Source organism: Bacillus rossius, chromosome 3, assembly GCF_032445375.1.
Source record: "Bacillus rossius redtenbacheri isolate Brsri chromosome 3, Brsri_v3, whole genome shotgun sequence".
NCBI classification, from domain to species: domain Eukaryota; kingdom Metazoa; phylum Arthropoda; class Insecta; order Phasmatodea; family Bacillidae; genus Bacillus; species Bacillus rossius.
This window is the reverse complement of record NC_086332.1, coordinates 50,179,580-50,204,834: the sequence shown is the minus strand read 5'-3', so window position 1 is coordinate 50,204,834 and position 25,255 is coordinate 50,179,580. Positions and strand designations below refer to the sequence as shown.

Here is a 25,255-nt window from a genome sequence, read left to right as displayed (position 1 = left end):
GGTACATGTGCGTCGTCAAATCGCCAGCCAAGATAAAAGCAAAATTGTCTTCATTGCCGCCTACAAAAGATGCTGCTCTACATCACTCGTGCAGAGTGTTCCTACAGTTCCAAAAGTGGTTTGGAAATGAATCCATTGACCCTGAATGTTGGGGTTGGACAAGAGAAGATAGGGGATCTTACTCCTATTAAGACCAAGGCCCCTACTGCACCTGACAGCGTGCTCAACTCTATATTTTGTCGTGTCACAGGTTGCGGTATGAGAAGTGGGTGTCGGAAAGCCGGTATACACTGCTCACCTGTATGTGGCAATTGCCACGGTGCTGGTACTAACTGTCCTCCCATTCAAGAGGAGTCGGAAGAGTTGGACGATGAGGAGTATAAACAGCTGGAAACTTTTGATAGGATGGAAGGGTGACCGGGAATTAGGTTGTGTAAACCTATATTTCTAATTTTGCATGTTTAACTACTTATAGTATTTAGGGTATTACTTAATAAAGATCGTTGACTTTCGCGGCCGTTATCTGCATATGCTTGGCTTCTGGGTGTAGGCCATGTCAGGAGATTGTCTTGCGACGTTTCAGCAGTCATCGCAGCTGCCATCAGAAGGTAGACAGTCCAGTCAGACTTAGTCTACCTGATGATGGCAGCTGCAATGACTGCCGAAAAATTGCAAGACAATCTCCTGACACGGCCTACACCAAGAAGCCAAGAAAATACAGGTTATTAAATATTTTTATCTTAACCAGTGGTTAATTTTTTATACTAAAATTATGGTGCCTTGGTATATAGGTTACGACATGCTTTTACAGTGTATAGCGATAATTAGGGACACTTGAGTTGGAACCCATGATAAATGTGTGCAATATGTACATGCAAATATGGACAAAATGTGCTATGTATAGTGTTTGATACTTAACTTATTACCATTTTGCAACTATGGTGGGAAAAATTATATTTTATATAAATGAAATATGTTTACATTCATATATGAATATATCATAAAAATATGTAATACTATATCATATATTCATATTATATAATTTATACATTCATTCATATATATTTTTACTTGTTTTGGAAACCAAAAGAATTTTTGTTCACATAAATAAATAACGTGCTCCAGAGAGTTAAAGCCCTTGAAAACGGAAATTTAAAAAAATGATCAGTTAAGCAGCGGAATCTCGAAATCTACCCCTAAACTTCAAAACGCTCTAACGTTTCACTGCTTGTAGATAATTTAGTAAATGCTACATATTATTGAAAGGAATTTAATGTTCTACAACTTATTTTCAGACGAATTTCCTGTAACGTTGATTGGAAAATAACTGTGTGGGAAACTTTGACGAAAAAGTGAGGCACTACAAAATTTTCAGAATATCTTTCATTTTCGCCTGCACATTGCTCCGAGACGGTAAAACATAGAGATAAACATGATACACCAATTTGTAGGTAATTTAATAATCTTTAAGTTGTATAACTATAATATTTTCTGTGCGACTCACCATTTTCGAGATATCCGCAAAAAACATAAAAATTGGACCTTTAAACCCCCCTCCCCCCCCCCCTTGGCGGCGCCGGAAATCGGTGGGACTTTATTAGGTGTTGTTCACGTGACCTCCCTCTACACATTGCTGAAACTTTTGGAACTATATGATTTAATGCAGGAAAAAAAACTAATTTCACTGGGCTAAATAGGTATTTCCTTCGTCGGATCTCATAAACAGTTCCAATATAAATTTACTGCAATCACTGATCATTCAGAATAGTTTAAACTTATATAATTATTAAAGTGTATTTACAGACAGTCGATTTCTCATAGTAAGTACTCAAATATATTTTACTATTTTGTTACATTTAATTTTAACCTTGTTTTTTTTTAATAGCAAACTTAGATTCCGGATTATGCTTAAATTTTAATACTTTTTCAGAGAAAAGTATGAAAATTAACCAACAGTATTTTTATTTTGCAAAATAATGTTTTACCTACTTCTTATATGACACAATGCATAAAAAATAATTACTTACAGATGTAATGAAGTACGTACCTGTGTTGATGTTACTGAAAATTTTATGAACCTTAAAAACGCACTGAAATAAATTTTTAGTGTAAGCTTTTAGCGCACTTTAAATTTTTGTATCAAAATGTAGTTTTTTTATAATCATCAGTTGTTTATTACAAAGTCATAGAGGTTACTACTGGCAAATAAATGTAAAATCATTCAGTTAGTGCAAAACGCTATGGAATACAAGTTTAAAAATTATGTTTGTCAAAAAAAAATATTTAGTTTCTTTTCCTCGCCATAAACTGAAAATATTATGGTCTTATCACCAGTATCACAGGATTTCATTTTTAACAAAGTTTATTTTTATTGTAAATGTTGAATAATTTTGAAGCATACAGATATAATTGAACAAATTATGGCTCAAGTAAAGTATTAAAATAATTTTGATCTAGAAGGATGTCTAGACCCTTATTTGTACCACACAGTATTCATAATTTTTTTAGCCGTAGTGATTTGTGGCATAACTAAGATTGTGCAAAAAAAATTTACAGAGTTTCAGCGCTGTAACTATAAAGATATATTGATTGAATTTGTGGATTTGATTTGCATTCCTGGTTAAGTAACATAGATAGAATAATGAGTATGCAACATTTGCAATGTTAATAACTGAAGTCAAAATGGGATCATGGAGGTAAGAAGTAAGGGAGTTGGTGTGAGCTATCTTTTCCATCTCAATACTTCAAGACAAAATGAGAACGACCCCTCGCCCTCCTTGTCTATCTGGATAGAAAAAATATATATATATATTTTTTTTTTTTTGGTTACAGTGAAGCTAAACCAAACACACTATAGACTAATACCGAACAACTCCAGAAGTCTTGTGTGAGAACCTGGCATTGTCACGTCAGTCCGATAGACAGCGGACGTATGGCCAGTACATATGACATTTGATCTGTTTAATACATATGGTACCAACATTATTACAACTAAAATAATGTTATTTTCTATTAGAATTTTTTTAAATATTTGTACAGATTTGCAGGGAAATAAATTAACCTCCAGTGCTTCAAATTCCTTATAAAGATGTTTATCATGTTTGACACCAGATAATATAACATACAAATTAACTATAAATAATTTTGTAGTCCACACTTCTTTCCACTGGGTTATTTTTCACCATCTCCTCTGTGTTGTTAGTATAGAGCTGCTGTCCGGTATTATTCTCTTGTGTGTTTGGTTTAACACTAATTTCTTTAATATGTGTAGTTTTAATGTTATTTTAACAATACTCACTGCATGATGGCGTTTTATGCTTCTTCCTAGCAAGTTCCTTTCAAGCTATTGTAGCATGTGTGCTACAGCCTCTACCTTTGATAATGTTTATGTTGGTAGAAATGGTTAACTTATTTTATTAACTTTTTCGGATGCCCTGGTAATAAGAGTTATTTTGGATTTAAGTTTGTTATATTTTGTTTTTAAAAAGGAAATTGTAATTCTTGTTTAGTCTTATTATTTTTAATTGTAAGATTTTAAATTATTAAATTGGTCTTGAACGTTCAAGGACACTACCGAATATTTTGGTAATCGCTGCGCTAGGCGGCGCGCGAGCAAAACAGCTGAGTGTGTGACGTCAGGGGTGACTGGCGAGCGTGAGTCGCCTGGTGGGCCCGGGCGGGCGCGGACGTGAGTTAAACGCGGGTTGGCCATGGTGATGGTTACACATCGAAGTGACTTGCCGGTCGAACATCTGAATATGAGTGTTCCTTTTGAATATGAACGGGGTTCATATACATATATATAATTTAGAACGCGTTGGTACGATGAAACGCGAGTGGTTGGTGAGGCGTGTGTGAATGTTGCGAGGATTTTCCAATGATGAATTATGTGCGCCAAACAAAACTCCAAGATGGTACAGCGCAGGATTCGTGATATCCGTACAATTACCCGCAGCTACTGTAACGTGTTATGGCAAGGGTTTGCCATTAAAAAACACTCGTGAGCAAACGAGTGTATTTAGTGACCGGACATCTCGACGTCAAAAAAGCAAGTAAGTGCCAGCCGTGCCACTGCCCCGTTGCCCCCTTTGACCCCTGGTGCGAAACTATAATCTGTGGATTTTAGAGATTTAAATTAACGGACTAATAACACTGAAACTGGGATTTTACGTTCAGCGTGTTCACCCAATGCCTGCCAGACGTGGAAGAAAAAAGGCGTCGACCGTTAGAAAATGACTTAACTGAGAAGGGCTTGTTAACCCATAATTTGTAATTTGCTAAATTTTTGATATTTTGAGTTGGATGCTAATGTGCGTCAAATTTTTGCTAGATTTCGCCTATTTTATGGTAAATTCCGTTAATTGTTATTTACAGTAGTGCTACGCCCGGTGCGTATCTATATTTGTATTTGTTTTAATATGTTCTTATATATTTTTAATGCCTTTTGGGTAGATACATTTAATTTTTCGGAGCTCCGAAGTATATGATCCAAATTATACCTTTTTGGGGGATTTGTTAAAGTATTTTTTTTAGTATTATTATATAGCTTTTTTTTATAAGTAGTAATAGGGTATGTATTTTATGATGTATGCGCTGATTTGTGATGAAACGATTTTATGGTATATTTATATATATATATTTATTTATTAAATGTTGCCATATACTTTTTGCGTCTTTTTAACTTGCTGCCTCCTCTCCCTGTTCGCAATCTTATTAGTATTTTTTGAGCCTGCCATTAGTTTAGGTTTTAATATTTTTTTGGGTTTACCTGCGCTCACGGTACGGGGCAATATAGGAGTTTACTGTGTCGCGGGTTGTTTGGTTTGGCCGGGGTTTAGGGCCAAACTTTACAAAGTGCGCCACACTACTCTTTGTAAAGTTTGGCCCTAAACCCCGGCCAAACCAAACAACTTCCGCAACCCGCGACACAGTAAACTCCTATATTGCCCCGTACCGCGAGCGCAGGTAAACCCAAAAAAATATTAAAACCCAAACTAATGGCAGGCTCAAAAAATACTAATAAGATTGCGAACAGTGAGAGGAGGCAGCAAGTTAAAAATATGCATAAAGTATATGGCAACATTTAATAAATATATATATATAAATATACCATAAAATCGTTTCATCACAAATCAGCGCATACATCATAAAATACATAGGGTAATTCCGGGGTAGATGGCCATAGTTTTTTTAAATGCCCAAATTAAATAAATATATTAGGTAAAATTCCTGATTTAATTGATAAAGCATTCATTGTATATTAAATTTATGAAGTAATATTTTTATGATAGTCCCAATTGTATAGTTTAGAAGAAAGTTCATTAAAATATTTTTAGACAACCTGGGCCATCTCACCCATAGTACCGGTAGAGATGGCCATATGCTTCAGGGACAGATGGCCAACCAAAGAGTTTGCCGAAATAATCTGTAAAGAACAATACATACACATGTTTAAAGACATAAATCAAGTGGAACCCTTTTGCTAAGTTATGAAATGAAGTGTGCTGATTGGTAACATAAAACATGGACGAAAATTAAACTAAAAAACACCTACAGGTTCATTACACAAAATAAGACGAAACTAGTCTTTCACTGCTTTGTTATAGCTTTTCCACAGTTGTTGCACACATCAGTAAAGTTAGTACAGTTTTCGTGTAACCAACGACGACAGCGAACACATTTTATCCAGTCACATGTCAGTACTGTAAGGTTGTAGTCTTCACCACAACCGATGCACTCCTCGTCTTCTTGATCAAGATCGTCACTAGATTCGTCCTGCAATGTTACTTCCGATTCTGAACTGCTACTTGACGAAGTATTTCTTCTGGGTCGAAGTACTTTCCTCTGCTTTGATTTTGTGTTATATGCCTGCATAGGCATAGCCTTCTTTTGCTTCCCTAGAAATATTTTGTCCATCTTCTTTCTTTTCGTTTTCAATTGTGCAATATTTTCAGGAGATGTTAGAAGAGTAGCTTTCTGTTTTTTACGTTTCGGCGTCTGTTTTGATGTTTTTGGAATGGGCAAAATCTCAGTCAGGACTTTGGTAGGCGAGATAGCATCGGCACCACAAGTAGACGGTGAAGTAACGTTTGTAGTCATGATGCGATCTACAGTTGTGCTAAATAAGCATTTGTCTGCATTCTGACATGATGTACCGGGATCTTCAATGGCTGGGTAAGTGTCAATCTGTTCTATCTCCATGTTACTTACACCAGAAGGCGAATTTTCCTCGGTATCTTCGTTGGGAACACCAGAAGAATTTCTGGAACAGCCAGGTTCTTCTAAATTAGTTTCAAGCAAACTATGTGTTGCATGTTCACGATTTTCATTGTCTCTAGACCTGGAGTTTACAACAAAAGCATAGTCTGGAATAGCATCCACGATGAAAGGGTAGATTCCAGTGGCTCTGAAACCTGCTATCGCATTTTCAGGTGTTGCTGCTTTTCCCCAAGTTTCACTCAGAAGCTCACCAAACTGTATCCTAGTTATCTTTCGGTTCGGATGGTTTGTTAGCCACTTAGAACAAGCAGTGTAGAAGTGATGTTTCAGAGATTTAAATACAGCACGGTCTAGTGGCTGTAAATAATGTGTTGTATGGCTAGGGAGACACAGTAATATGATATCATTCTCGTCTGCGAATTCAAGAACTTCCACAGAATTGCAGTGAGAAGAATGGCCATCCATAATCAACAGTACTTTCCCTGCAGGTTTGCGAGGAAAAAAATGGTTTTTAAGCCAATTAAAAAAAATAACTGTGTTAACATAGGCAGATTTTTCAGACATCATTACAATGCTGCCTGGTGGCATGTTATCCTCCCATTCTGGTTTTTTGTTTTTCCCCTTCATTACCGAAACTGGAGGGAGGAACACGCCCTCTGCATTACAGCATGCTATGACTGTTATTGTCTCTCCTTTTTCTCCTGAAGTAATAGTGTGAACTACTTTGGAACCTCTCTCAGCTAGAACTTCACCAGGGCGGTTATTCAGCTGCAAGCCTGTTTCGTCCATATTGAATATCGCTGATGGCTTATTAATAAGTTGGTTTTCCTCCAAGATAATTTTCAAAAGAGAAAAATATTCTGCCACTTCATTACGGTCCATACCTTGAACTCTAGCAAGTGAAACACCCTCAGACTTGCGCACAGATATATCTGGATGTCTCGAAAGAAATAGTTACAACCAGTCATATCCGGCCTTCTCGTTTTCATTATTGAATCTATGATGGATTCCTAACTGAGTAGCAAAATTGTATGCTAAACTACGAACATCGTCTCTAGTCAGAGGGAAGCCACTCATTTGCATTTTTTTTATGTGACGCACAAGTCTTTCTTCATTGTCTTTGCCGAAACAAGAACTCGGTCCCATTGACCCTTTTGTTATATTTCCTTGTTTTATTCTTCTTTCAAGAGTTTTTCTGGGTATATTAAACATTGCAGATGCTTTGCGGACAGATGTACCACTTTCGACGGCTTCGAAAGCGTGTTTTAAATCCTCTGCTTTCCATCTACCACGAGTACTCCCCACCTTAGGAGTGTATTTATTTGGCATCTAGAAAGAAAGAACAAAAAGAAATTGCAATAATTACACGACCCTTCCTTGTTTACCAGAGTATACTCGGCCACTACCGACTTGGTGGAATATAACTACCCAAGTTATTTCGCGTGAAATATTTTTCTGTTACATACTTTTTTAGCAGAGATAAATCGTTCTTTTAAAGTAGTTCAGTATTTCCACGACAGATTGGGCTGCAAGACAGTACCACGGCGCAGTTTGCCTTTATATTCTACACTACATCATAGATAGCACCACGTTCAAAGATGACGAGTGAGCAATCACATAGACTACATCTCGACTAGGTATCTCGGTGGCAAGAGTAACGAATTTCGTTGCTTTTAAGTATGTAGGTAGATTTGTTACACCCTACTCTATCTGTAAACTATTTACAGCATTTTGTGTTTTAAAAAATGTTTCTTTGGTGAAAATATTTTAAGTGATGATGTGCGTGCACGGATTTTCAAATAGCCTATATTATAAGCGAGAAAATTCTTTTAAGAAATAACATATTTTCATTATTATAATTGTTAAAATTTGTATTGTTTTTCCTTACATTTTAAATTTTTTGTTAAACAGTTTTTAAGATAAACAAAAGTATTTTACACAAAATTAATAAATTAATATAATAAAACAATTGTATTAAAATATATGGGTGGCTAAGTATACTTTGGTAAGAAAACCATTTCAGTAAAATAAAGATTTCATAAATTTTAAAAATGTAAGTTTTTCGTTATTCCATTAGACAGATTAAAAATTTATTTTCATAATAGAAAACGCAAGAGGTTAATGGGTGGCCAACTATCCCGAATAAAGCATGGCCATCTATCCCGATTGTACGGGTGAGAGGGCGAAGGAGCATAAAAATAATGGCGAATGATGCTTGGAACCTTCAATGATTACATATGTCCGGGAAGGTATAAAAAGACCTACAAACAAGTTTATCCCTTTTTTTTTACTTATTATCTTTAATTTTCAGGCCAAAATGGTGACTAGGAGAATTATTTTAGACAGAAAGTAAAAAGAAAAAGGCAAAAATACTCACAATTATAGCGCTTTTCCGATGCGTAAACAACACCTTCCACGTAACTCATCACCAACTCAACACACAGTGAATTGGGATGCATTCTTGCGCCCGGTTGCCGAACTATGACGATTGGCCATCTCAATCGTATGGCCATCTACCCCGGACTTACCCTACCCTATTACTACTTATAAAAAAATGCTATATAATAATACTAAAAAAAAGTACTTTAACAAATCCCCCAAAAAGGTATAATTTGGATCATATACTTCGGAGCTCCGAAAAATTAAATGTATCTACCCAAAAGGCATTAAAAATATATAAGAACATATTAAAACAAATACAAATATAGATACGCACCGGGCGTAGCACTACTGTAAATACCAATTAACGGAATTTACCATAAAATAGGCGAAATCTAGCAAAAATTTGACGCACATTAGCATCCAACTCAAAATATCAAAAATTTAGCAAATTACAAATTATGGGTTAACAAGCCCTTCTCAGTTAAGTCATTTTCTAACGGTCGACGCCTTTTTTCTTCCACGTCTGGCAGGCATTGGGTGAACACGCTGAACGTAAAATCCCAGTTTCAGTGTTATTAGTCCGTTAATTTAAATCTCTAAAATCCACAGATTATAGTTTCGCACCAGGGGTCAAAGGGGGCAACGGGGCAGTGGCACAGCTGGCACTTACTTGCTTTTTTGACGTCGAGATGTCCGGTCACTAAATACACTCGTTTGCTCACGAGTGTTTTTTAATGGCAAACCCTTGCCATAACACGTTACAGTAGCTGCGGGTAATTGTACGGATATCACGAATCCTGCGCTGTACCGTCTTGGAGTTTTGTTTGGCGCACATAATTCATCATTGGAAAATCCTCGCAACATTCACACACGCCTCACCAACCACTCGCGTTTCATCGTACCAACGCGTTCTAAATTATATATATGTATATGAACCCCGTTCATATTCAAAAGGAACACTCATATTCAGATGTTCGACCGGCAAGTCACTTCGATGTGTAACCATCACCATGGCCAACCCGCGTTTAACTCACGTCCGCGCCCGCCCGGGCCCACCAGGCGACTCACGCTCGCCAGTCACCCCTGACGTCACACACTCAGCTGTTTTGCTCGCGCGCCGCCTAGCGCAGCGATTACCAAAATATTCGGTAGTGTCCTTGAACGTTCAAGACCAATTTAATAATTTAAAATCTTACAATTAAAAATAATAAGACTAAACAAGAATTACAATTTCCTTTTTAAAAACAAAATATAACAAACTTAAATCCAAAATAACTCTTATTACCAGGGCATCCAAAAAAGTTAATAAAATAAGTTAACCATTTCTACCAACATAAACATTATCAAAGGTAGAGGCTGTAGCACACATGCTACACTATCAAATAATATCCCACTCATTGAGGCATTAGTCTATGGGTGTCTGTCCTGAAGTTGAAGTCAACTGGTTAGCAAATTGCAGCTGTAAAAAGGCTTGAATGCTACAAAAATTTGTTTAGAAGCTTGAAAAGAACTCGCTATGAAAAATCGGAAAGATGTCTTCATGTAGTGAATATAGATAAACAAAATAATGCCAACACATCTGAAAGAAATTAGCGTTAAACTTCAATATACCTTTTTTCTATGTACTTAAGTAAAGGGAGGGGAAAGGTGTTCTCAATTTGAATTCAAGTTTTGGCAAAGATTTTACACACCAACTCCCTAACTTCTTACCTCCATGCTTCTACTATATTAGCGTTTTTACAGCTACGATTTGTGTTTCTATCTAATTGCTAACCAGTTGACTCCAAAATTAGTACAGACACCCACTCCATGCTCGGGATAGAAAATTATCTGTGGTTACAGTCGAGTTAAATACTAATTCCTAACTGAGTTGTGGCAACTGCGGGCAGGAAGCAAAAAGCACGGCCGCGCGTGTGTGTTCAGTCCGTCGTCGCATACAATGTGAAAAATTTATTCTTACACTTACGTAGAGGACTTGTTACAAATTATCCTGGGATCTTCGTAAATTTGCAGCTATCTTCGTAAATTTACGAACACTTTGAGCGTGTATCCAAAAGAATATTCTTGATAGGTATATTAACAAAACATTTAGAAAAATGTGTAAGTCTACAGTAGGAACACTTTTCTTTGATACCTACACGCGTGCGCTTTGCCTTTGTTTAGAATGAAACATACAACTCAGAAGTCGAAATACGGAGATCCAGTTATTTAAAATTACGAAGGACTCTTCGTCTATTCGAGTTAAATTCTTCGTTGTAAAATGCGTAAATTTACTGCGACTTCTAACAGTGCACACGCCGGACACAGCCAGCTAATTACTCACCACCGCGCGCGACCAGAGAGAGGAAAGAACATGCGAGAAGGTTGGGGTAGGAACGTAGTAATGTGATTATGCAAATGCAGACTGAAGATTCCAAGTCCCTCCAAAATTCCTCGCTTTCGGTTTATTTTCGCCGAAATTTGGAAGTCGTCTTCAAACAGCACTCGTGTGTTTCCCACCTCCCTCCTTCGCACCCTAAGACAATCAGACACTTTCATTTTTTTTTTTATCTCGTAACGATTTCCGAAGTGAACTTGCAGACAAGTGTTGAATCACACAGGTGATTCAGGGACGATTTTAAATATTTTGCGACTTACGATAACACATTTTTAAATTTTCCAGTTTTTTTTTTTTTTTTTTTTTTTTTTTTTTTTTTTTTTTTTTTTTTTACGCATTGTTTGAGCCATGGTTCCAAACGAATGAAATTGAAATTTCTCACGATTGACATGAATTTATTTTCACCACACAAAGTTTTGTTCGTTTTAAGTCAATTGTTGCATCTATCTATAGTAGGTAATAAAACACTAAACAGGCAGTAGGCAATTCGAATAAATGCATATAATCAAATTAATGAAAGTATTAAATATAATCTTATATAATCATTATTATCAACTGCTTTCAGTCTGTGGCAGGGTCAGCAAAGTAAAATGCCTCCATCTTATTCTTCCCTCCACCAATCCTCATTTTTCACTTTATTCCAGTCTTCTCCTATCTCCTGCACTCCTTTATCTGCTCTCCCCACTTCCTCCTTGGACTTTCTTGGGGCCTTCTTCGTGAGTTCTTCAACTCCTTCATTTTCCTAGGCAGCTTCTCTTTTCCCATTCTTGCATTCTCAATGATATCATCCAAGCCATGTACACATAAAATTTATTATATATAAAACCTTATGTAATCTTATATCCAATTTTTCTTTGTACAGTGCGGGCTTAACGTCTTGCGAGCTGGGCTCTGTACATGGTTCTATGGAAAATAGTTGCTCGGAACGGACCGCAGAGGCAAAAAAAAAATTACCGCTCAGCTCTGTCACTGGTTAAGCACTAGTGGTCAAAATTATCTTGAACGGGCAGACTATTCCGAGGCCGCGTTCTTGCATATTAGTGTTTCCTTTCTCCTCGGGATTTTTTCCCCTCTCCTTTTACCTAAAATCAAAAAGTCAATGAGTGGAATTTTAACGATCCATCTTCCAAGGTAGCCATCGGCAGACTGACCCCCACCACTTTTATCATAGCATATATATAATCAATCATCATGTAGTATGACATCATGTCCGCCAATTTGAAAATCCATAAATTTAATGTTAGAAAATCGGGAAAAATATTAAAAATTAAAAAAAATGTATATTAATTAAAATTTAAAAAAATCTTTAAAACCTTCATTGCACTTATCGTCAAGGTCGCCATCTTGGTTTATATAAATGTTGCATGTTTCGTTACACCCGCCATCTTGGTTGAGTACGATGTCATTGTTAACTTTTCGTTACGACCGCCATATTGGATTCTATTAATGTTACATGTTTCGTTAAGGTCGCCATTTTGAAAATCCGCAATTTCAATGCTAGAAATTCCGAAAAAATTCCAAAAAATATTTTTAAAAAAACTGCATACTACAAATGTTTAGTTATTTAAACGATATCGGTCCTCGGTTCGATTTCCGGCTAGACTAAACCAGTAATTTATTAATATATTTAAAAAATTCTCAATAAAAAGTAATAATAAAGTCTTACATCACACCCGACATTTTGAATTATGTCACCACTGTATCAATTATCGTTACGGACGCAATCTTGAATACCTTTATTTACTATCCGTTTTTAATGAAAACAAATCAAAAACCATCAAAAATTAACTTATTAGAATACTGATTGATTATATCGATTCCCGTCCTTGGTTCGAGACCGGTAAAGGCAAATAAATTAAAAAAAAAACAGATCCTACCTCCATGGAAGCTACCTAGACTGACCTCACACCACCAATACCAAGGTGTGTATATATATATACAGTTGGAGCATTTGGAGCTGTTGGAGCTTTGGAGCTGTTGGAGCTTTGGCGCTGTTGGAGCTTTGGAGCATTTGGAGCTGTTGGAGATTTGGAGCTGTGGGAGCTTTGGAGCTGTTGGAGCTTTGGAGCATTTGGAGCTGTTGTAGATTTGGAGCTGTTGGAGCTTTGGAGCTGTTGGAGCATTTTTAGATGTTTCAGCATTTGGAGCTTTGGAGCTGTTTCAGCTGTTGGAGCTTTGGGCGCATTTGGAGTTGTAGAAGCCAAAGAGAAAATTCAGCCGAAGACAGATGTAGTAATTGGAGCCTTGTAGACTTGTAGCTTCGTAGTCAAGAACTCATGTAGACTTGTAGTCCTGTATCCTCGCAGTCTCGTAACCTCGTGTATTAGAAGCTTCGTAGCATTGTAGCCTCGCAGTCTCGTAAACTTGTAGACTCGTAGTCACGTAGTGTCGTAACCTCATGGCTCGTAGTCGCGTAGTCATGATGCCTTGGAGCCTCATAGACTTGTAGCTACGTAACCAAGTATAATCGTAGACTTGTAGCTACGTAACCAAATAGCTTCGTAGACTTGTATAGCTACGTAACCAATTATCTCGTATATTTGTATCTACGTAACCAAGTACTTATGTAGACTTGTAGTCCTGTATTCTCGCAGTCTTGTAACCTTGTGTTCTAGAAGCTTCGGAGCTCTGTAGCCTCGCAGTCTCGTAAACTTGTAACTCGTAGTCACGTAGTCTCGTAACCTCATGAATCGTAGTCACGTAGTCATGATGCCTTGGAGCTTCGTAGACTTAAAGCTTCGTAACCAAGTAGCCTCGTAGGCTTGTAGCTATGTGACCAAGTAGCCTTGTAATCTTTTATCATAATGTTACTGGAGCAGTTGGAGCTTTGTAGAAGAGTAGGCAGTTGGAGGAGTCTTGTAGACTATTAGAATTGAAGCTTTGTAACCAATTGGTCTAGTAGCCATGCAGTCTCGCTGTCGTTTGGAGCCGAGTATACTTGTATCCATGTAGCTTCATAGCCATGTAGTTTCGTAGCCACGCAGCCTTTTAGCCATGCAGTCTCGCAGCCATGTATAACTCATAACCTACTAGATCCTTGTAGACTCAAAGCCTTGTAACCTCATAGTCTCTTAGACTCGTAGAATTCTAGCCAAATATCATTGGAGCTGTTGAAGCAAAGAGCAGTTGGAGCCAATTACTGTTGGAGCCAATGACTTTTGGAGTCAAAAGACTTTTGGAGTCAATGACTGATGGAACCAATGACTATATGAGCCAATGACTTTTGGAACTTAAAACTGTTGGATTCATAGACTGTTGGACACATTATATCCTAACTTATCATTGACGATCGCTACCTACCGAGTTGAATGAATGAGAGAATGCACCTCCTTTTCTTTAAATGTGCTTTCGTTTTGTAGTATTTCCGTCCAAAATTTCTTCGTTTTCATTAAATGCTTGACCTGCGTGAACGATGCGTAGTTTTTGCGTGTACTGTGTGTTCATGGTCTATATGTCTGACATTGTTCATGACCCGGTCTCGCGGTCCGCAGTCGCTTGGTGTATATTGTCACGATCCACCTTCAGAGGGGGGGGGCGAGAATCGTAGCTCTTTACATAGAAACAACTCGCTTGGCATCAACTAGTCTTAACTTCATAAAATACTTTACTGTACCTAGGATCATAGGTTCGTCATCCCGTACAGGATGTCTGGTGAGAGCTGAACTAAGGAGATTTTGCAAAATAACATAATACTTAATTAAAATTATTTTATTCTTAAAGTCAAATACTCAACATCATTTTAAAGAACATTTAAATAGCGGGATTACAATTTAAAACAATAATCTCTTTACTTCCTTAACGATTGAACGACCTTACAAGAGAGAGAATGAGAGAACTTCACTAAACACTTCCCTAGTCCTTCCGAATACCTCAAATCATAATTACTACTTAAAATTAAAACAAAGATAAGTCCATACTCACATTTTCCAAAAAGCCTTTCTTGATCGATTACTTAAAACTAACGTAGGGGCCTCTCCTGCCCTTAAAATCCGAACGAACATTACATTTTAAAAATTATAACTAAACGACTAGTGACGAGGGCCATTGCCTCCGCCCAAAAGCTTGAAGATGACTACATTATGACCTAACTTAAATTAAACGACTCGTGGCCTCTGGCGTCGGCCATAGCTTCCGCCCGAGAGCCTGAATTCCTACATCACGAACGAACTAACAACTCGTGACCACAGGTGAGACGCATAGCCTCCGCCTGAGTGAGCCTGAATTCCTACATCACGAACGAACTAACAACTCGTGACCACAGGTGAGACGCATAGCCTCCGCCTGAGTGAGCCTCCGCCTGAGTGAGCCTGAAGTCACCACTCACTTGCGCTTAAATTCGCGCGCCCTGCCGCGCCTACCATAACAAAAGCTCGTTATTGAAGTCAAATTTACTAAACAACTAACTAGAACATCTGGGAAGACTACCCCCCCTCTACCCCAATGTGCAGGCCACACCGCGCGGCTTGTTACGACAGCGCGCCCCAGTAACTGCGGCCCGTGGCTGCGCCAGCGCGCGGCCAAACAAACAAACAAAATTCTGCAAGCCCGCAGCGCGCCGCGCCGGCCCCGTGCCCCAATTACATGGTCACGCCACTTGCGCTGACGAGTGAACAGAGCAGCCAGCCCAGAGTCCCGTCAGTAAAGTCCCTAAATTTGATTTCAACAACCCTGCAAAATTTCAACCTGCGACATAACCCTCCCCTCACAGAGCTCGAGCCCCATCGAGCTACCTCAAAATTACAAATTGTCTTTTTCCATTAAACCATAACTATAAATTCCTCATTTCACAAAAATAATAATTTTCTTAGTTCCTTGCTGTCTGAACATACATCTAGATTCTGCATAAGATTTATTTTAAAACAACAAGTATTCATAAAATTAAATGTAAAACTTTTATCTGGTTTGTTCTCACAGGAACCTTCAGAGGCTCGAGTTCTCAATTCTAAAAAAAATTGTTCTGTTAGTGAAGCTCTCTTTACAAATTAAATTACTGTTCTTAGTTTCTCAGTATTCGTTAAACAATGTGCAAATTCTTGATAATTATTATTATTTTTTTTTTTTTCGGTTTCCGTTTATTACCATACTTCTTTCGTTCTTCAAAAAAAATTAAGTGTCCTTACAGTGTTTCAATTAATTAAACTCTTATCTCGTGAAGGTTGGTGCAACTCCTCGAAGTCAGTGTTGTCGAGAAGAGTAGCTCCCTGGGCTGGCCATCAGCAAACACCACTCAACTCCAACAGCTACTGGACTGGCTTCCAGGGCAGCTCACAACTTCTCCCCACATCTGCTTCGGAGTTGTGCCATCCTCATCACGAACAGATTACAATTCTGAAACATCATCAACAGGCATTACCATCACGCCTGACAAATACAAAACTAACTACTAAACTGCAATCGATGGGCAAGGATGTAAACACACAAAAAAAATAAAATTAATTAATTCAACTGCTAACATAAAGTATCCCACCCTTAGCATAATCTAATCAGGCAAATAATTTGATAGGAAAAACTTAAGGAAGGGAAACATGACCTCCAATAATTTTCCCTAACTCTTGAGTCTTGATCTTCTCTATACAGCAAATAGTCCCCACGAAGTAACTGGGTTGAAGGTCAGTTCACATGACCCACCCATAACCTCTTCTACTCTTCTTTTCTTCTGGGGGCAACCACAATGCCCACCAATCTCTCTCCATGGTGCCGAACCAGCTATCCCATGAGAGTAAACAACGTAGTCAATAGGAGCGCAGAGGGGAAACACCAATCTCTGGCTTGTCGAGTCATAAAACTGCTTTATCTTCTTCTTCTTCTTCTTCTGAGTAAAACATCTGATTAATCTTGCTACTATTCTTCCCAACAATAAAAAAAAAGTTCATCAGGTATCTTCATGAAAAAACATTCTAACTAATACAGTAAACTCCCGGTATACCGCGCCTCGATAGATCGCGGAATCGGGTATATCGCGGGTCAAACCATGTCCCCCAATCAGAAATGAATAATAATAATAATAATAACAGTAGAACCTCGTTAATTCGTGATGGTCGGGACCGAGATAATCACGGATTACAGAATTTCACGGACTAGGGATTAAAAGCCAGGAAGGTCTTGTCAAGCTTCTCAGACACCGGCGTGCAGCTGGGTTAAGGCCAAGGTCATGTGACGTAACATCTACCGAGGCTTACTGCGCCTTGGCAGCAGATGGATAAAAAATAGTAAACTCTCCATTATTCGTGTTAATTGGGACCCGCCGATGCCCGGATAATTAAAATCCTGTAAAAAAAAAAGTAATAAACCCGGATAATCCGTTCACGGTAAGGGCCGTCTTCGAATTAGTCTCGGCTTAAAAAAATACGGCACTGCCTAGCCATTAGTTCACGGTCATTTACAACAGCCGAAGAGAGAAAGATAAGATCGTGCTGAACTTGCACACATAAATTTTGGGTAGCCCCCCCCCCCCCCCCCTTCCCACTCATCCCACTTCGTCCAGCCGAATGCCAGCCAGACACGTCACTCGCCAGGCGCCTGCCGTGCGTTGGCGGGTGGAAACAAAGGGAGACGGGAAGCAGACATCAGGACATCCCCCTCAAGTTTAAATAGTGACAAATGTGACAGCTGAAAGGGGGACGACACAAAGGGTCGGTACAAACAGCGTTGCAGAGTTTGGCGGCCCACGCGATGGCTTGCAGTGGTTGCCGGCCGCCGGCCCGCGTGACGTTAATTTCAAGCGCTGACAATTTTTACTTCTCTTTTTTTTTCTGCACTTTTTAATCGTCCCGGATTATCCGATTCCCGAATTAGCGCGTCACGGATTAACGAGGTTCTACAGTAATAATAATGGAATAAATGGTTGACAGCCGATTAGGATAATTTTGCGTTGTAACTCACAAACTAAGCATCGGGCAGAAAAAAGCCTAGGCGTAGAAAATGTCCGCAGTGAAATTCTAAACAAGATATCTCCGTACATTATTCCTCTATCTTGTAGTGTTTTCACATTATGGTCCAATCCAGCCCAGTGTTATTTTCTGAAACACTAGTTCTTAACATTTTTTTTAACCCACAAATAAAGCATCGGACAGGGGACCCGATAAAGCCCACTGTCCAGCGACATTATCCAGCGTGACTCGGCTGGGGATTGATTTTGGATAGGTTTGGTTGACGGCAAGCGCTGGGAGGGGAGAGGCGAGCAGAGAATATGCGACCAAGACACCCGGGTAGACGGGAGGAGTGGAATATAAGCGCCAGTGATGAGAGGGGCGATTAAGCCAAAAGGGGGGAAGTCTGGTGACCTTGAGTAGTTCACTCATTTCCGTCGGCACACTTCTCGTGTTCACGTGTGTTGACATATAAATGTTTTGTTATAACTTGAACCTACAGACGTAATATTATTCGTTGTATTATACACGTTCATCTTTTTACTTTGGTATAATGTTTTAACATTAAATAGTAAAGTAAATCAGCTAGCGTATTTTTTAACTTTGCCGAGGAATTCCCAGTGGTCCAATACTTACGTGAACCATACTGTACCACTTTTACCGTGAGGTAGTAAACAAGCCCCGGATATGTTTATGTGTAGCGGCCTCCCGACCTTTAACCAGAGGCTGGGGAATATAACACTTGCCGATCCGAGCCACACACACTCAGCAACTCGACACAGCGTTTGATGGAATAAGTAAAAAAAATGTTTAACAGACTTTTTAATACGGCACCACTGATTGCGCTAAAATTATTTTGGCGCAATTTTTGTATCCCACATGTGACCATTTATAATTTAATGTAAGCATGGATAACAAAGTTTAACCACTTTACATGATAGACGATTCTTTATTTTATATTGTACGAATGCTAGAATAGTTTTTCACGTATCTGCTGCATACTTCTGCAAAAGACACGCTATTTGTAAGTACGTAAATCTAGAATTTTTATTTTGTCAATCAAACTCGGTACTTTGCGATTCATATTCGGTTTGAAGTATTACTATGGCCTTTCTATTTAGAAGACTTTGAACACAGAATCGTGTGTAACCGCACACACTGCACTTACTTTGTTACGGACACTCAGACGAAGCAGATACTGTGGCTGACACCACGAGACTGGCAGCAGCTTGTGTGCCGCACGTGTGTATGGCGGCGTGTGGCGCGCTCGTAGGCCGTGCGACAAACTGTGCGCGGCATGCGGAAAAATAAAAAATAAAATTCAACATTTCATATTTATCTTTAAAATTTATTATTTTAATTTTTTCACCCGCGTTTAGTGAAAACTGCGGATGCAAAGTCCGCACAAAGGCGGGCCGTCTATACTGTGCGTGCTTGCCGACCTATTAGAACACAGGCGGTGTTTTATGCCTTTTGACCTTGGTCACATCGAAACATCGCGGTTATGCAACAACGCGGGTAAAAGTTATGTCCCCCGACAACCGCGTTAAATAGGGAGTGTACTGTACTAAGTCTTCTTTTTCTTCTTTTTTTTTCTTCTGTTAGATGTAATAGAAGGCCATGTTAGGGAGGTTATAGGGAAAAAGAGTGGCCAATTCCCACCCCATCACCCACCTAGATCATGACTAATTAACTTTTAAACTTTCTATTTCAAACAAATAAAAAAAAACATTTTTTTTATTCAAACTTTTAAATTATAATTACTTTTACTTCATAACCTCAAAAGCTAATCAATAATTCTAAATGAAATTGTGATTTACTGCATCCTTGTTCCATCCGATCTGTTTGTTTATAACCTTTCTTGTAAAGTATAAAATTTTCAAACATTACTAATTCAAAAAAAAAAATTAAATTCTGGTGTCCTTTGAGTTACAATTAACTTTACTATTTCTTAGCTTGAAATAATTTAAGTTTTCAGAACTATTTCATTGTCTAATTCACAACACCTAAAAATCAACTCAAAACAACAAATCATCAAAATCAATAAGATCATCTGACCTACCTATCAGTACTGTGAACTTGAACTGTTCGTACACATTTATAATAAGCTATTGTATTTAAATTCCAACCTAAATAAGGTTTAAAAAAAACTACTAATCCCTCTGTAAATTAAGAAAATTAACTTTAAAAATTAAACTTAAGGTATTAGTTCTTTTTGACAGCTACCACAACTCACTAGTTCCATTACATTACTATAACCTAAAAAGTTCTGTAAATAATGTTTATAACAAAAAAAAACTCCAGTTACTGTCTTCCATAAAAAAAAATAAAACTTTACATGACCTTATTAATCTCCACTTGTAAGTCCATGGCTGCCAGCTTTCTCTTCTCTTGAATCTTCAGTCTTGGCTCTTGTTTCAGTGATCTTGTATCTTGTCTCTCGAACTCTTGTCATCTTGTAAACTGGACTGCTGCTCAGCTCATCTTAAGGAATCTGTAACAGTTTCAAAAATACATGTTAATTTAAATTACATAATTCCTGTTCTTTGGTCCTAAAAAAAAATTGTATTATTAGTACACATTACCCTGAAACAACATTATTATTCATTGTTTATTACTTAAAAAAAATGCTTTACCATAAAATCCTTTTTTGTTCTTTTCATTAGGCCTATTTATTTTCCTTCTTCTTAATTAAATTCTGCTTCAAATGTTAATCCTAACTTAAGACCTACCATCTATTTATTATTCATTACCTACATTATTTATGTTACCCTAAAATTCCCATAAGTTTCTAATACTTCCTATCAAAGACATTCTCTCTAAAAAAAAATTTACTTGTGACTCTTAACTTAACAAACTTAAAAAAAAACTTTTACACTAGACTTAACTTATTATTCATTCTTAGTTACTAAATTTCTATATGTAAACTTTAGTACTTACAAACAAAAACTGCCTATTTCTCTCTACCTCTTAATCTCTTTCAATTATTACAATAATAATGTTACCTTGCATCTTTAAACTTTCTTCTTTTCAATTAAATTAGACATCTCATAACAATAAAAATTCTGCCTATACTCTTCTTATGGGTGTACAAACCAACAACAAAATTTCAAATTCTCAAGTTTCCTTATATTTAAATTATGCAATGCACATAACCTCTGTGGTGCCTGTACCCTTTTAGGCCTACCACCTTCTCCTCTCACAGCATGACAACTCTTATTCCTCGGGGTCTGTATTCACTGTTACAAATCAAATATCTCAAAAAAATTAAAAACAAATTTATTATTTTAAGAAAACAAAAATTTACATTGAATTTACTATGGAGCCTGGAAATCTTAATGTCTCACAGCAGCTAACATGACTAAATCCCATGGAACCCCAGGTTTACATAACCTGTGCCCAAAAATTTAAGCATACCAGGCTTTCCCTGCACTGGTTTTACAGCATCACACACTATTTAGGGCCCCTGATCTGCCATCAGTCCCAAGGAGTTTTCCCACAACCCCTCTCTACACAAGCGCCTACCGCATTCCTCTCAATTGGCTATCGGTTTTACGGCATTCTTTTGGGATCCGACCATCAAGTTAGGGCTAATCGAACACTAAACCTCCATACTTCCAAACTAATGTAAATCAATTAAATTTTCTCTGTAAATTCTAAAAATCAAAAAAAATTATTCCAACATGCCAAAGAAACTTCCAAAAAAAATTCATAATCTTATCTTCAAACCCTTAAAATAAAAATAAATAGATTACTCTGTTTTCTCCTTAATAACTGTAAACTGTCAACAAATATTATGTCGTAAATTTAACTATGCTTACTGACTCTAAATCATAAAATCTCATTCGTCCTAATTAATAAACAACCAATTTCCTTGAAATCTCACTGTATCTCTCATACTCAAACTCCACTGGCTGAATATCTCAATAAATTCAAAAACAATTATCTAAACTCTTAAAGAAATTCCTCCCCAATTATTCAAACTTCTTCACATTATTTTATTTCATTACTTAAAACACCTTACTCAAAAAAATTAATTAATTCCCTTCCATTATTATTTGACCAGAAAAAACTTTCTCATTAATTAATTTATTAAAATTCAATTTCACATTAGGCAAGTACACTAACTCTCTACAGCAATGTTTCTCATTTCCCTCCTTCCTAACTGAATCCAATCTTACTTAACCTCCAGGGAATTTACCTCACAAAATAACCAAAAATTTCACTGTAGTGCCTATCTGCTATAGGCCCACTACACAGGGGGCTCTAACCCCACCAACAAACTTCATTGAAATGGTACCCTATCCCATACAGGATAGCCACTTCGGTACTACCATGGGGAACTCCTGCCCCAAACTACTCACAACTCTCAGGATTCTCCTGACCCTTAATTCCGTAGTCAGCCCATCTCCTATGGTCTGCGCTACAATTCCCTTTCTTCCCAGGGACACAACGCCTCACCTTAGGGTCCCTCGCCCTAATGAAAACATTAATTTTGTCTCTCTGTTCCCTTGGAGTAAATTCCCTCTACACACAAAAACTATCCTTCCCACTTTTCTCAATGCTTATCGATTTTATAGTGTACCTCCTTAATAATGTTTACAAATCCCAAAAAAATATTTTTAAAACCGAGGTAGAATTTAACTAACAAAAACATAAACAACTTACAACGAAACGCTTCTAGCCTATACATCATACACTTCTTAAAATAAATTACTTACATACTGAAAGTTCCTCTTCTTCTAAAACACACTTAAATTTAAATTTGTTCAACCAATAGTCTATTTTCTTATCGCTAAGTTACCGTACAGCTGATCAAAACAAGGTCACGGCCTGTCCACGTCTCCGTATGAGCCCGTGACGTCACCGAATTCCATCAGGTGCGCCAACCCTCGCTTGCGGTTCCTCCGTTCTCCGCTAGGTCTCAGCACCTCCCCGTCACGTGTTCACTCTGCCACGTCCACTGACGTGTCGTTCTGAAACAACTCTCAACATTTTTCTAATTAAAACAAAACATCACTATAAATTCTATAACTCTCTTTTACATAAACTCTCGTTTTCTTTTTAATTCCTTTCTAACGTTTATCCTTCCCTCGACTGATTTAATTCGTACGTCTCGTCTCCTACGCGCACGACAACAAAACAAACTTCACTTGAAAATAATTCCTATTTACGACAAAAAATTTTTATTTTAAATTATAATTCTCTTAACCTACAATCTTAAATTAACTTTAATAAAACTAAACCACTTGCATTATCTTTATTAAGTATTTAAATTATAACGTATTCTCCTCACGTAAAAATCCCCGATAAACTCAACGACTTAAAACAACTTATCACTATAAACTTTATCCTTACAAGTATACTCAAATAAACATCTGTTACGTCAAAAAAAAAATCTCAAAGACTTCCTCCACTTAGATTAAATTCCGTAATCCTCTCCTCAAGTAAACTCTTAATAACCTGCTATCAGAAGCTGAAACTAACTTAATAATAAACATAAAAATCTACCTCTCTCTCTCTCCAGAAATGGAACCTATCCGGCGAACTCTACCATTTCTATCACGTGCACCTAGCCGGTGCCACCGCCATTTCTGTCACGATCCACTTTCAGAGGGGGGAGAGAATCGTAGCTCTTTACATAGAAACAACTCGCTTGGCATCAACTAGTCTTAACTTCATAAAATACTTTACTGTACCTAGGATCATAGGTTCGTCATCCCGTACAGGATGTCTGGTGAGAGCTGAACTAAGGAGATTTTGCAAAATAACATAATACTTAATTAAAATTATTTTATTCTTAAAGTCAAATACTCAACATCATTTTAAAGAACATTTAAATAGCGGGATTACAATTTAAAACAATAATCTCTTTACTTCCTTAACGATTGAACGACCTTACAAGAGAGAGAATGAGAGAACTTCACTAAACACTTCCCTAGTCCTTCCGAATACCTCAAATCATAATTACTACTTAAAATTAAAACAAAGATAAGTCCATACTCACATTTTCCAAAAAGCCTTTCTTGATCGATTACTTAAAACTAACGTAGGGGCCTCTCCTGCCCTTAAAATCCGAACGAACATTACATTTTAAAAATTATAACTAAACGACTAGTGACGAGGGCCATTGCCTCCGCCCAAAAGCTTGAAGATGACTACATTATGACCTAACTTAAATTAAACGACTCGTGGCCTCTGGCGTCGGCCATAGCTTCCGCCCGAGAGCCTGAATTCCTACATCACGAACGAACTAACAACTCGTGACCACAGGTGAGACGCATAGCCTCCGCCTGAGTGAGCCTGAATTCCTACATCACGAACGAACTAACAACTCGTGACCACAGGTGAGACGCATAGCCTCCGCCTGAGTGAGCCTCCGCCTGAGTGAGCCTGAAGTCACCACTCACTTGCGCTTAAATTCGCGCGCCCTGCCGCGCCTACCATAACAAAAGCTCGTTATTGAAGTCAAATTTACTAAACAACTAACTAGAACATCTGGGAAGACTACCCCCCCTCTACCCCAATGTGCAGGCCACACCGCGCGGCTTGTTACGACAGCGCGCCCCAGTAACTGCGGCCCGTGGCTGCGCCAGCGCGCGGCCAAACAAACAAACAAAATTCTGCAAGCCCGCAGCGCGCCGCGCCGGCCCCGTGCCCCAATTACATGGTCACGCCACTTGCGCTGACGAGTGAACAGAGCAGCCAGCCCAGAGTCCCGTCAGTAAAGTCCCTAAATTTGATTTCAACAACCCTGCAAAATTTCAACCCGCGACAATATGTATGGATGGTTTTGTACATGAACATTTTAAAGGTTATTCTAAGTATCAAAAACTAGACTTTCATGTTAGGCTTAACGTATTTAATACGTCGAACATTGTCGTATATTTCTTGAGTTTTTTTTTCTCGTAGAGTAAATGATTGATAAACTCCGCAAAAGGTAATGGAAACCTAAATATAAAATTAATTAATATATATTTACATTTGTCACTGGTCAAGAAGCAAACTGACGACAGGAATTCATCGATTAAATATGTAAATTAATGAGTTATTATTTCGGCAAATTTTGGAATGTTTCCGAATTTCTACGTCAATTAATACAAATATCCAAAATGGTGGCCGTAATGGCTTATAGGATGATGTTTGATTTGGAAAATATGGTTCTTTTAGGACTTTGATCATTAATTATTGAAATTGATATTTTTTTACATAAAATTAAGATATTTTGCATCGCCTAGGGATCGAACCAAGAACAGATTTCGTCGAATCAGTATGTATATTAATTGCAAATTTATTTATGGATTTTGGATTTTTTCCTGAATTTCTAGCTAAATAATTACACGATTGCAAGATGGCACCCAAATTTCAAGATAGTGGGCACTTCAGTAATAATAAATGATTGCTGCAT

At 37.8% G+C, this 25,255-nt stretch overlaps 2 protein-coding genes across 2 annotated transcripts in view; both read right to left on the bottom strand.

The window, feature by feature from the left end:
• The window catches only part of LOC134530667 (uncharacterized), a 205,970-nt gene extending 181,355 nt beyond the window's left edge, over window positions 1-24,615 (bottom strand). The window contains exon 1 of the mRNA XM_063365710.1: window positions 22,657-24,615. The gene's annotated coding sequence lies outside the window, so the exon portion shown is untranslated. The remainder of the gene's footprint in view (window positions 1-22,656) is intronic.
• LOC134530668 (uncharacterized) lies at window positions 4,891-22,698 on the bottom strand. Its single transcript, XM_063365714.1, has 2 exons — window positions 22,569-22,698; window positions 4,891-20,341 (listed from the first exon to the last, which is right to left on the bottom strand). The coding sequence occupies exon 2, from the start codon at window positions 7,099-7,101 to the stop codon at window positions 5,590-5,592; it is 1,512 nt and encodes a 503-aa protein (XP_063221784.1). The 5' UTR covers window positions 7,102-20,341; window positions 22,569-22,698; the 3' UTR covers window positions 4,891-5,589.
• Window positions 24,616-25,255: the final 640 nt, after the last annotated feature.